We start from the raw sequence: 12,186 nt of genomic DNA, 5'->3' as shown, positions 1-12,186 counted from the left end.
GTCAGAAGTAGAACAGCTCCAAAAAACAGGCAGAATGAAGGGCTAAAAACTGGGAAAAGTTTGAACTTGCTAGCTAGCTAGAAGTATTCTCTATTAAGGAAATCAGTGAGGGGTAATTCCTTAGCTGGGCAAGATGACTCCATATTGCAGACTTCCTGTTTAACACACATGTGATATGCATTTATGTGTATGTGTGCATGCAACTTCACTAATTCATTTCTCATCATCCAACAGACATGTATACAGTACCTACTAAATGCCAGGGACTGTGTTAGATACTGGGAATCCCACATTGGCCACACATGAGCCCTCCTCTCAAGGGTACCTTCTAGTCGGGGAAGCATCATGGAAAAAACAGTTACACAAATGTTTATTTATGATTATGATACGTCTGTGAAGGAGAAGTTGAGGACGCTGTGTGTAATAGGGAATCTAACACAGTTTGAGGGGTCAGAAAAGGCTTTTCTGACCAAGTGGGTGTTAAAGACCTTGAAGAGGGGAAGAGATAAGCTGGAGGAGGGCTTCATTCCTGAAACTTGGCACCAGGAAGAGCTTAAAAGCCCAGAAGTCTGCAGGGCTATTCCAGCTTCTCCCTAAACCTGCCCAACTCATCCTATAAACAAGAGAATGCATGAGGAGACTTTGCTTTCTTTTCTTTTCTTTCTTTCTTTTTTTTTTTTTGAGACAAAGTTTCGCTCTTGTTGCCCAGGCTGGAGTGTAATGCCTCTGCTTCTTGGGTTCAAGGGATTCTCCTGCCTCAGCCTCCTGAGTAGCTGGGATTACAGGCATGTGACAACACGCCCAGCTAATTTTGTATTTTTAGTAGAGACAGGGTTTCTCCATGTTGGTCAGGCTAGTCTTGAACTCCCGACCTCAGGTGATCCGCCCGCCTCGGCCTCTTAAAGTGTTGGGATTACAAGCGTGAGCCACTGCGCCCGGCCGACTTTGATTTCTGTAGAGCAGACAGAGGAACTGAGAGCCCAAGGGTGAGGCTTGCCTCTATGGGCTGGATTTAGATTCCTTTAGGCTTACACTACTCTGGCAGCCGTCTGAAATCAGAAATGGTGCAGCATTCTGACCATTTAATTAATTCAAAACATCCTAATTCTCATTTTAAGGACATTATTCCATCTAATTATTTTTCCAGTCTGTCCATTTGGAATGAAAAACAAAAGAATAAAGCTTAATGCCAGCATTTCTCAATGTCTCTCCAAAAAAACGTAACTCTGCACTAAATAAAGCCTGGTAATTCAAAAGCAAAGCACTAATATATTCAGCATAAAACAGACAGAGGACCTAGAGCAATAATGACACCACTAATAACTAAAACAGTTATAACAATTAACAACAATTACAATGATAGAGAAGCTAATGGGTATGATCACTGCATTTAAATTGCTAGCAGAGCTGAGAAGGGCTTTTTCTAGAGAAAAAAAAGCAGCATCTTACTCTCTTTATCCTATGTAAGGGAAGCTAAACTCCAAGCAACCAAAATGTCATAAGAAGAATAGCAACAGACCAAGTTAAAAAAAAGTATTGGTTTCTTTTTTCTATTTATTGCAAAGCATTTGTCATTGCATGCCAGGTTCTTTACAACTAGTGACAGTCATTTCTCTTGTAACTGAGGCCAAGTTGGTGCTACTGATGATAGAGTCAATGGCTGAAAATTAGCCTGTATGACTAGCAAAGTTTTAAGGTAAAAAGGACCAGGACATCTCTCTGCTTTTCTCCTTCCTTAGGGACAATAAAAGCTGACTCTTCCTTCCAGAGTTCAGCTTATGTTTGGGAGTCACTGGGTAGCGACAGAATTCAGGCTGTGACCAGGGAAAAGTGGCTAAAGTCAGGCCAGCATGTTATTTACATTTTCTTGATTACTAAAATGATCGTGTCAATAAGGCCTGGCATTGAGTACAACCTCTTAAGTTATGGAAAAGAGAGACAAAATGTGAAGATGGATAAAGCCAGTCCTACGAGAGGATGGGATGGTGAGACTTGGACAAAAAACGCCAAAGTAGTGACCCATTGGAAGTGACTTGAAATGTTCTTTAAGCCAGATCAGAAATGTCTAACATGTTCAGTTCATTCAAGTAAACTCTGACAATTTTTCTTTTTTTTCTTTTTTTTTTTCTGAAACAGGGTCTTGCTTTGTCACCCAGGCTGAAGTGCAGTGGCACAATCATAGCTCACTGCAGCCTCGAACACCTGGGCTCAAGCTATCTTCCCCCTGCAGCCTCCCGAGTAGCTGGGACTACAGGTGCATGCCACCACACCCAGCTAATCTTTTTAATTTTTTGAAAACACAGGGTCTCGCTTTGTTGCCCAGTTGATCTCAAACTCCCGGGCTCAAGCAATTCTCCCATCTTCGCCTCCCAAAGTGCTGGAATTACAGATGTGAGTTACCACGCCCAGCCTTGATAGTTTATTAACTATTTCGGAAGAAAGCTATGAAAATATTTGCCAAGCCCCCACTGACTGTGGCACCAGAGGAGGAAGAGCAATTGGATAATACCATTTGCTTATTTCATAGCCCTTTAATCTTGAGTTTTGAAATTACTATGATCCTAGTGTTATAAGTATGATTTGGAAGTGGAGTATACTCAGATTCTGATTTTCATGTCATTTCCTCTTTCCATTGGGCCAAAATTTTAGCTGGTTAATAATCAGCTCATGTTTGGTCTTGGAAAACAGGCTTCAAAAGGTAAGAGCTGCAAACACCTCTGTGGTTTCCCTTTGTTTCTTTCATGTAGTAGTTCACTCTTTTGGCGCGCACTAAAGTGAGAAGCGGGCCTCAGAGATGGAATGGTATAAGCAACCATTTTTTGGCCCACCTAAAAGCAATCATTTGCTTATAAGACCACAGTAGTGTGGTCTGTGTCTCCTTTTGGCTTAGTTTGCCCACAGTTTCAGAGTTGGGGTTGGGGGCAGACTGAGGGAGGTACGGGTGGGAGGGGTCTGTTTCAGATTTTCCTTGGTCAGGGATTTTATGTATCTAAGGATGATTTGTGCCTCCAGGGTTGCTTTTTATTTGACATAGCACATGCAAACAAATGGCCAGTAATTTTTATAAAAAACGAACACAGAGGAAGTTTTATTTTTGGTTACCTGGAGGTTACCTTTTCATGATAGGAAAAGGTGATAAGTTCTCATTACCTAAGACCCTTATTGTTAGACTACTGGGCTGATGGGTTGGAATTTAGTGAAACTCTGAGGTGTTGAAGAGTCACTCATTAAAATAACCCTGTTACTAACAGTCATGCTGTAAACTGAGCTCTTTATAGATTGAACAATCAATACTACAAGGCTGTGATAGATTTTCTAGGTAACAGAATGAAATAAAAGAAATTACATCTTACAGGGTCATTAACACTCAATAAAGATGAACTGAATCCCTTCCCCCCTATTCTGATATGATCTAGTTGGGCCTTAAGAATGTTAGCAATTCCATCAGAGAAAAAAGCACAGCATTCAAGGAACAGGATCCATCGAGGTTGGAGAAAAGTACTTGGATTTTAAAAGTAACTCTACTAGCCATAGCATCTTTTGGGAAAAAAGGAAGAAGGGAAAGGTCAACTTGCTTACATATTTTTTTCTCCCCAAAAGCATGTTAACACCTGAGAAAAGGCTGGGCGCAGTGGCTCATGCCTGTAATCCCAGCACTTTGGGAGGCCAAGACGGTCGGATCGCCTGAGGTCAGGAGTTCCAGACCAGCCTGGCCAGCATGGTGAAACCCTGTTTCTACTAAAAGTACAAAAATTAGCCAGGCTTGGTGGCACGTGCCTGTAATCCCAGCTACTTGGGAAGCTGAGGCAGAAGAATCACTTGAACCTGGGAGGCAGAGGTTGCAGTGAGCGGAGATAGCGCCACTGCACTCCAGCTTGGACAACAGAGCGAGACTTCGTCTCAAAAAACAAACAGACAAACAAAAAAACACACACCTGAGAAAAACTAAGTAGCCCAAACTTGTGTAGCTTGTCTATGACATAGGAATTCACACCGTCCTAGAGCTCCCTGCCTTTTAAATGCCTTCACTAGGGCTGCCTGCCCTTCCCCCAGACCTTTATCTTTTATTGTTACAAAACTAAATGATGACATTTGGATTTATGTATTTTTCACCATTTCTATAGCGCCTTTGGAGAAAAGGCAGTATATAAAATCAATCGATAAATAAGTAAACACAAATAATAAAAATTCCTGCCTCAGATTCTGCAGAGAGAGCAAAAAGTCCTCCTGTTTTTCAATCACTAAGTCACCAATCATTATAACTGGTGGGAAGTATAAACCATAGAAACGTATTCAGAGCTTGCTATACTTTAACAACACTTATTTTGGAGGCAGGAAGCATGAGGAACAAAAGGGTTTTTTTTTTTTTTAAACTTACTTGAATTATAGCTGTAGGAACAGTTAAGAAATAAATCTCCTCTCACCTCCCAGATATAACCTTAGAGAAAGAGGTGGAAGGAGGAAATGAGATGAGGGAGGAGTCTGAAACTGGATTCTAGACTTTGCTAAAAGATCGATGCTTCCTGAATGGAGTTTAATATGAAATTGGCCATAGGAAGCTTACAGTTACTCCACCCAAGCTGTCCACATGAAGCGTTTCTTTTCTGTACTGGTGATGGAAGTTGGTAGAGAAAAGATATATGTGGAACATGGGTGGGTCAGAACAGATTTTCATTTGGAATTCTGTACAGTAAGTAGACAACAGAAGGAAATAGGTTTCAGAATGGACCTAATCACATGTGTTCATTATCATGAGGTACTTGCAGCTACACTCATATCTGTGCATCACACCTGCCTCCACTGCTTTCTTTCTCTCCTGCTTTGGCACATGACTTCTGAGGCTGCAGCTTCGTTGTCTCTTCTCTTCCCTGGGAGAAGCTGGACCCTTAGGAAGTTGGGTCCTGAACCTTTTAAGTATTCACTTTCTATAGAGAATGAACCTAGAAATGGGGGTTTTGCTGGATGGATAAGGAAGAGAAGAAAAAGCACAAGGAAAGGAGAGAGGAGAATGGGAAAAGACAGGGCCAGATAATGGAGAAGGAGCAGGGAGGGAAAGAGGGCAAGAATTCCTAGGCTTAAGATTTTCATAGACTCCCTAAGAAAAATATCAGCCAGTATCTAAATCAGTCATGATTAGGGCTCTGCTGATGGAACGAATGTCCTTGAGATGGCCCTTGCAATGTGCAGCATTCCTTTACTGACAACCGTGGAATAGGTCCTTGGTCCACTTAAGGAGGCTTCTGAGGGGCATCTGACCTTAGAAAGGATGGGCTCACTAACAGCCTGAAGCATGGTTAACAGTCTGGGATGAATAAGATGTAATTTTATATTCAACAAACCTGTTACATATTCATTTCCACATGTGCCTGGAATCAAACCAGGCCATCAGAAGTCAGCATTACCAAGCAATTCTATCTTTCACCCTGTGTTCACTCTTCAGATCTGACACATTTCCATTCCCCTCTGAACTTGCAATCTCCGGGCCTCTCAGAGAGGAGACATTTCCATTCTTTCCATTCTCAATCCTCTGATCTCTTAGAGATGAGGCAATTCTATTTTCACTGTACTGATATAAGAAATACTGATAGGAAAAAATAAATATCTGGTTTGGCTTCCCACCCTCTCTAGGATAAATCTTGGCTGTTCTGGGAACATTAATTAAAGTGAATGTATGGCTGCTTTTAAAGTTTAGGTATTTCCCTACCCAGTCACTTTATTTGGGGCTTTGGGGTTCACACACAGGTACTCTCTTAATTATTAAGTTCAGTAATTTTTGTAGTCTCAGAGAAAGGTGCTTTCTCTAATCAGAAGCCCATAATGTCCTACCCAGTGCCTGTGCATTTAGAAGCTCTTATACCTCCTTTTCGTCGAGTGCCACTCTCATCCTCTTCTAGATCATGCTCTTCATCTGGGGGGATAAATGATCAGTATTAGCAATTAGTGGTTCACAGTCTCATGTTCTTTTTTTTTTTTTTTTGAGATAAGAGTCTTGCTCTGTTGTCCAGGCTGGAGTGCAGTGGAACGATTTCGGTTCACTGCAAATTCCACGTCCGGGGTTCAAGGGATTCTCCTGCCTCAGCCCCCTGGGGAGCTAGGAGTACAGGTGCCCGCCACCACGCCTAATTTTTGTATTTTTAGTAGAGACAGGGTTTCACTATGTTGGCCAGGTTGGTCTTGAACTCCTGGCGTCAGGTGATCCACCCTCCTCAGTCTCCCAAAGTATTGGGATTACAGGTGTGAGCTACTGCGTCCAGCCAGTCAGTCTCATGTTCTTTATATGGAGAGGTCTGCTTTCTCTGAGCTCATCATACTCTCTTCTTTAAGGAAAGTTTAATTACTGTTTTTTTTTTAGGCAGAGTTTCACTCTTTGTTGCCCAGGCTGGAGTGCAATGGTGTGATCTCGACTCACTGCAACCTCCACCTTCCGTGTTCAAGCGATTCTTCCCGAGTAGCTCAGCCTCCCGAGTAGCTGGGATTACAGGCTCACACCACCATGCCCAGCTAATTTTGTATCTTTAGTGAAGATGGGGTTTCTCCACGTTGATCAGGCTGGTCTCAAACTCTTGACCTCGGATGATCCGCCCACCTTAGCCTCCCAAAGTGCTGGGATTACAGGCGTGAGCCACCGCGCCTGGCAATTACTGTGTTCTTAAAAAAAGTATTAATTTGTCACCTTCAAACTGGCCCTCACCTTCCCTTCCCTTTCATTTATTCATAAGCATGTTGAAGTGCTTATCACATGCAAGACATTGCACTAGGAACTGGGGACAAGCAATAAACAAGACTGTCAGAGTTCCTGCCCTGGTGGAGCTTCCAGTCCATTGGATTATTTAGATGTCTATCACCAGAATCCTAATCCTTTTCCTCAAACTCCATTTCTCCTTCCCACTGGAATTCTCTTCAAAATTATTATCTCTATGCAAGCGTTCTCTCTAGTTTTAAGCATTCTAGAGTTAGGATGTTAGAGTGTGTGTGTGTGTGTGTGTGTGTGTGTGTGTGTGAGAGAGAACAACCCTCTGTGATTGGCCGGGTGCGGTGGCTCATGCCTGTAATCCCAATACTTTGGGAGGCCGAGGCGGGCAGATCATGAGGTCAGGAGTTGGAGACCATCCTGGCCAACATGGTGAAACCCCGTCTCTACTAAAAATACAAAAATTAGCCGGGCCTGTGGCGGGCGCCTGTAACTCCAGCTACTCAGGAGGCTGAGGCAGGAGAATTGCTTGAATCCAGGAGGCAGAGGTTGCAGTGAGTCGAGATTGTGCCACTGCACTCCAGCCTGGGTGACAGAGCAAGACTCTGTCCTGGGGAAAAAACAAAAAACAAAAAACCCTCTTTGATTAATTAGTCCTTAATCCTTAATGTATCCATCTTTGTTCAGCTGTAATGGAGGCTGGTCATGTACATAATTTTATGTTCCTAGTACTTGGGGCTTGTAGTTATCTTTTTACTGTTTTTATTCAGCATGCCTTGTTCATTAGAGTATAAGCTCCTGAGGGTAGCTGGAATGGTCTTTTAATTAATTGCCGTAGATTCACAATGGGTTCTAACTCAATGCCAGTGTCTAACTCCAGTCAAATGTTTACATGGTCAAAGTCATAACATAATTGGCCTAAGTTTCTTACTCCCATTAACCGGTTTCATCTCATCACATTACCTGATAAAATAGGAATTGGGCCCTTATAAAGTAAATATGTGTACCAGAATCATATTTAGCTATTTTATACATGGGGCAAAGTGAAGAAAAATACACTCGCTATTCTTTTCACTACCACCATGCTCTTTTCCCACTCTCTCACTCACACATATATACACACATATGCACAGTAGATAGGGTATAATAAGCAATGTTTTGAGGGCTGAATACTCAGCTCCTCCTGGCCACATTTACTTTCCTTTCTCCTGAGTCTTAACGGTATTTGCTTGTCTTGTTTCTCCATAGTTTTGCCACTAAGTGAAACTTTGACATTTCTCTTTCTTTTTTTAAATGTAATGTTTATAGGGCAATATGAGTTCCGGTATGCCAAACTGGGGAAGTAAGCTCCAAGCTCATAGGTAAGAAGGAGCAGCATAAAAATATATTAGAATACTATAAAGCATTAAAGGAGTAATTGATTTCAAGTAAGAAAGAGACTGATACGGCCAGGTGTGGTGGCTCACACCTGTAATTCCAGCACTCTGGTAGGCTGAGATGGGAGGATCACTTGAGCCCAAGAGTTAGACACCAGCATAGACAACAGAGCAAGACCCTGTCTCTATAAAAAATAAAAATAAAAATTAGCTAGGCACAGTGATGCACACCTGTAGTTCCAGCTACTTGGGAGACTGAGGCGGGAGGATTGCCTGAGCCCAGAGTTTGAGGCTGCAGTAAGTCATGATTGCACCACTGCAGTCCAGCCTGGGCCTGGGCAACAGAGTGAGACCTTGTCTCTAAAAAAGAAAAAAAAAAAAGACGGATACTCTGGGAAATGAAATATATATATATGCCCTACAATATAGTATGGGAAAAGGAGCACTTTGACGCAACAGTTCTTATAGCCATGTATGATCTAGCAGCATAGAATGTTCTACTTGCCTCCTGTAGTGCTCCGTCAACCCTACCATGAGGAATAAAACAACCTAAGCTAATGGAGGAGTGAAATCAAATATAGGAAACAGATCATGCTGAAATAAACCACACTAAACATTCTTTACACATTGTCTTCTCGTTACTGGTCCACTTCCTTCCTTTCTCAGCTATGATGCATTTCCTTTTTGACATGGGACTAATTTTAGGATTGGAAACATTAGAGGAAAAGTTGATACATCCTCAGTTTTAGACATACCCAATAACTTGAACAGAGAGCAGCTCTTTTGTTGATATCAAACAACTCCATCACAAAGACCAATAATTTGCTGTGCTTAGGCACTTTTGCAGAGAGGGTTTATTCTACCTCTGCTGTCTGTGCGCAGCTGTCTCTTCCTCCCAATTCTAATCAATGTAAATTGGGTCAGATCTCCACTGTGAATTACAAATTGGATCCGAAGTTGGAGGGTCACAGTGCTGCTACTCCACCTCCTTCCCACCACCATTAGATGGGAAGCTTCAGCAAAGATCTTTTCTAAATAAATCAGACTTTATTGTAAAACTCAGCCACTGACGAGACATAACCTCATTAGCATTGATTTTAAAATAAATTATTGAAAGTGGCTTGCCTGCTCTTTGCATTTGTAAAATAGGAGAATGTAAATGTATTTGCAATGATAAAAATGAAAACTAAAACTTAATTCCTTTATTCTTTCGGGCAACAGCACTTAATCTAGTCATAATACAAAGATGGAACAATAGAAATGTGTTCTATGCAGTTCAGTTCCAGACCAGATACTCTTGGTTTCCACCGCACTTTTGGAATCAACTAGAAAGAAAAAAAAACATTGGCTATAGAGCTTTTATATCATTCACCGCCATTACTAAGCTCTACGATCGATGATGGATGTAAATGGGGAAGCTCCAATCTCCACATCTGTTTTATCTAACACTGTCCTTCCCAGGTGGCTGAAAGTGGGCTCAAATCAAGAAGCCTTCCCATTGACGGGCCTGGTGCTATGCCTCTGGGGTCTTTGGAAGACTGGGTAGGGGGCACTGTCACATAGTGAAGGAAAACACCATTCACAGCTGGTTGTGAAAATTACACCCCTAGACACCTCCTTAGGTTCAGAGGGCACAATACAAATAAGCATACAAGTTATCTCAGATCTTTCCATGAAACTGAACAGGTGTCTTTCCAACTCCAGAGTCAAAGACAACTATTATATGGCAACAGAAAAAAAGTCTTGTTGCTCATAAAAAGGGGTTGGTTAAATAGCTAAAGTTCTCATTTTTATTAATCTGTAATGTGACACTTTAAGAGACTATTTTGAAAAATATTTTTTAGGCTAAAGAGCTTGTTGAATTTCTTTATGAGAATATTATTAGGCATTTCAGCATTATATCTACTGAAATACATCTTCGTTTAAGAGTGAATTAAAATTTATGTGCTAGCTCAACTTTAAACAGTAATGGATTATAATGGTCCTTGCTCCTAACAGGGCATATGGGACCCCAACCTTACGTAGATTTTAAACAAATTAACCTCTAAAGATTACTGTCCACTTACCACATTAAATGCTCTACTTGATCCCCAAATATCTCATCTCAATGGGGAAAACAGTTGAAGAAGATTCTGTTAACTGTGCGAACATGTAAGAGAACCACGGGGCATCACAAATGAGCATCAGTATCCGGAGAGTCGATTTCAATCAACATTCTTGGCACAATGTCAGGGACACTAATGAGAGGCTGAGAGGAATAGGACACTGAATCCACCTCAGAGGGACAGAGAGGAGCCAGCAGCTTCTCACGACACCTGGCTATTTTCTGAAGTGCTGCTCTGACACTCCTCTGACATTGGCTACACTGATATCAGAAAGAATAACATTAGAAAAAAATGACTAAATCAGAAAGAGGGGAAATCACTTACTTCCCCAAACAAAGAAAGTGACAAAAGCTTCAAAAAATGCCAACTGTGTAAATGTGCAACCAGATGTCAAGGTGCTGTGGTGACAGATGCAACAGAAATACAGATAGACTCAAGGTGCAAAGGGGACATGCAGAAAAGTAGAAATAAACTGCTCCCCAGCATGCACAGATATGTTATAAATCCACGGACGTATAGCACCTCATCAGACTACATGGAAAATACAAGCAAGATGCTAATAACACATTTAATTCTCTGTTGTGTATTTGGTTATCTCAACTATTACCTCAAAATATTTGCAACCTATTTCAGTGATATGGGCTTGATATATAAGATATTAAACTCAATTTATGCTAACTGCGACACTTGGAATGCACTGAATTTAACTTCACAAATAATACCTAAGCATCTACTAATTGGGGAGAAAGACCTGAATACAAATCACTGGTGAGGGCTAAAACAAAGCTTAATTCTAGTTGAGTATCTGGGAAGGTGTCACTGAGGAGACATATTTGAGCAGAATGTGTACGATTTCACAGGCTGAGATCAGGGGGATGGTCTGGGTAGAAGAGACAACATGATTCTAGTTTTGGTGCTGGCCAAGCACCCACTGTGTGGCTGGGGCTCAGTGGGCATGGGAGTAAGAGAGAGAAAAGGCCAGAAGTTCAGAGGAGGCCTGATGATGGTGTTGACTCTTCCCTGATGCTCTTTCTTCATAAACTTTGTATTTTTGGTCTCCATTTTGTTTCATTTCCTTAGACTTCTTATCTTCACTGTTCCCCCTTCCTGTGGGTCTGAACAACTGTACAGGGGGAAAAATTATTCCACAGAATGCTTGTTTCCATTTGACTCAAAATTTTAAAAACTCAGTTATATGCTTTATTTTAAAGCAATCTGGTTTCTAGGTCTATAATAACACCCTGGGGCAGTGTGGGCAGCATTGGAATGTGCACAGAAATTCCCAAAGACGGCTTGTCATCTCTCTTTCCATTTGCTCTTCTGAAACCTCTCTAGAGAACACAGCCGGATTCCGTTGCCATTGCAGCTGCTACAAGGCCCCAGTCACAGCACTTCAATGGTCTCAGACGTCTTGCTGGATCCCAGCCTTGAGACCCCAGACAAAGCGAAACCTGATAAAAGTTGTCCTTTTATGGAATCTTGAATCATGGAGCTGGGCCTATGCTGGCCTGTAAAATAACTTCGGGAGTGGTGGTGGTGGTGGTGAGAAAGGGCTCAGAAAAGCTTTCATTTTCTACATATTGCTTTAGCATTTCTTTTTGGTAGTTCCCTGCAGTTTAATCTACTGCAAATGAGATCCTAAAAAAATCAAGGGCTCACATATGCTCAACACGGATGTTCAGAAATTCCACCAGATACCAACCTTGAAACCATATTTTCCAGGACTAACATTTTTGTGGCCTGGCTGAAAACCTTGAGTGCTCTGGTTTTCCCTCATGGGGAGAAGAGTGCTAGCCATGTAGCAAATGCTAATTATCCCTCCCATGATTAATGTGATGGAGTGAGTTTAATGTGATGACCCATACATTATTTTGATTACAAAAAAACATTTTTTATTGACTTGGTATGTATTACATACACTTTTCTCCCTATTAGGAAGCCCATCTAAATTATACTCTGGAAGGAAGGTCTCACTTACATGGCTTTCCCTATAGAGACAGTGTGAGGCTTGTGT

The 12,186-nt window shown here is 41.6% G+C and overlaps 1 protein-coding gene across 2 annotated transcripts in view; it reads right to left on the bottom strand.

Moving 5' to 3' along the window:
- SKAP1 (src kinase associated phosphoprotein 1) overlaps window positions 1–12,186 on the bottom strand; it is a 310,267-nt gene that overhangs the window by 31,316 nt on the left and 266,765 nt on the right. For both annotated transcript variants that reach the window (XM_024235008.3, XM_024235009.3), the window contains exon 10: window positions 5,858–5,908. In XM_024235008.3, the coding sequence (XP_024090776.1) occupies window positions 5,858–5,908 (51 nt within the window). The remainder of the gene's footprint in view (window positions 1–5,857; window positions 5,909–12,186) is intronic.

Source organism: Pongo abelii, chromosome 19 (genome assembly GCF_028885655.2).
Source record: "Pongo abelii isolate AG06213 chromosome 19, NHGRI_mPonAbe1-v2.0_pri, whole genome shotgun sequence".
NCBI lineage: Eukaryota > Metazoa > Chordata > Mammalia > Primates > Hominidae > Pongo > Pongo abelii.
Note: the sequence above shows the minus strand (reverse complement) of the source record. Positions and strands in the feature narration are given on the sequence as shown.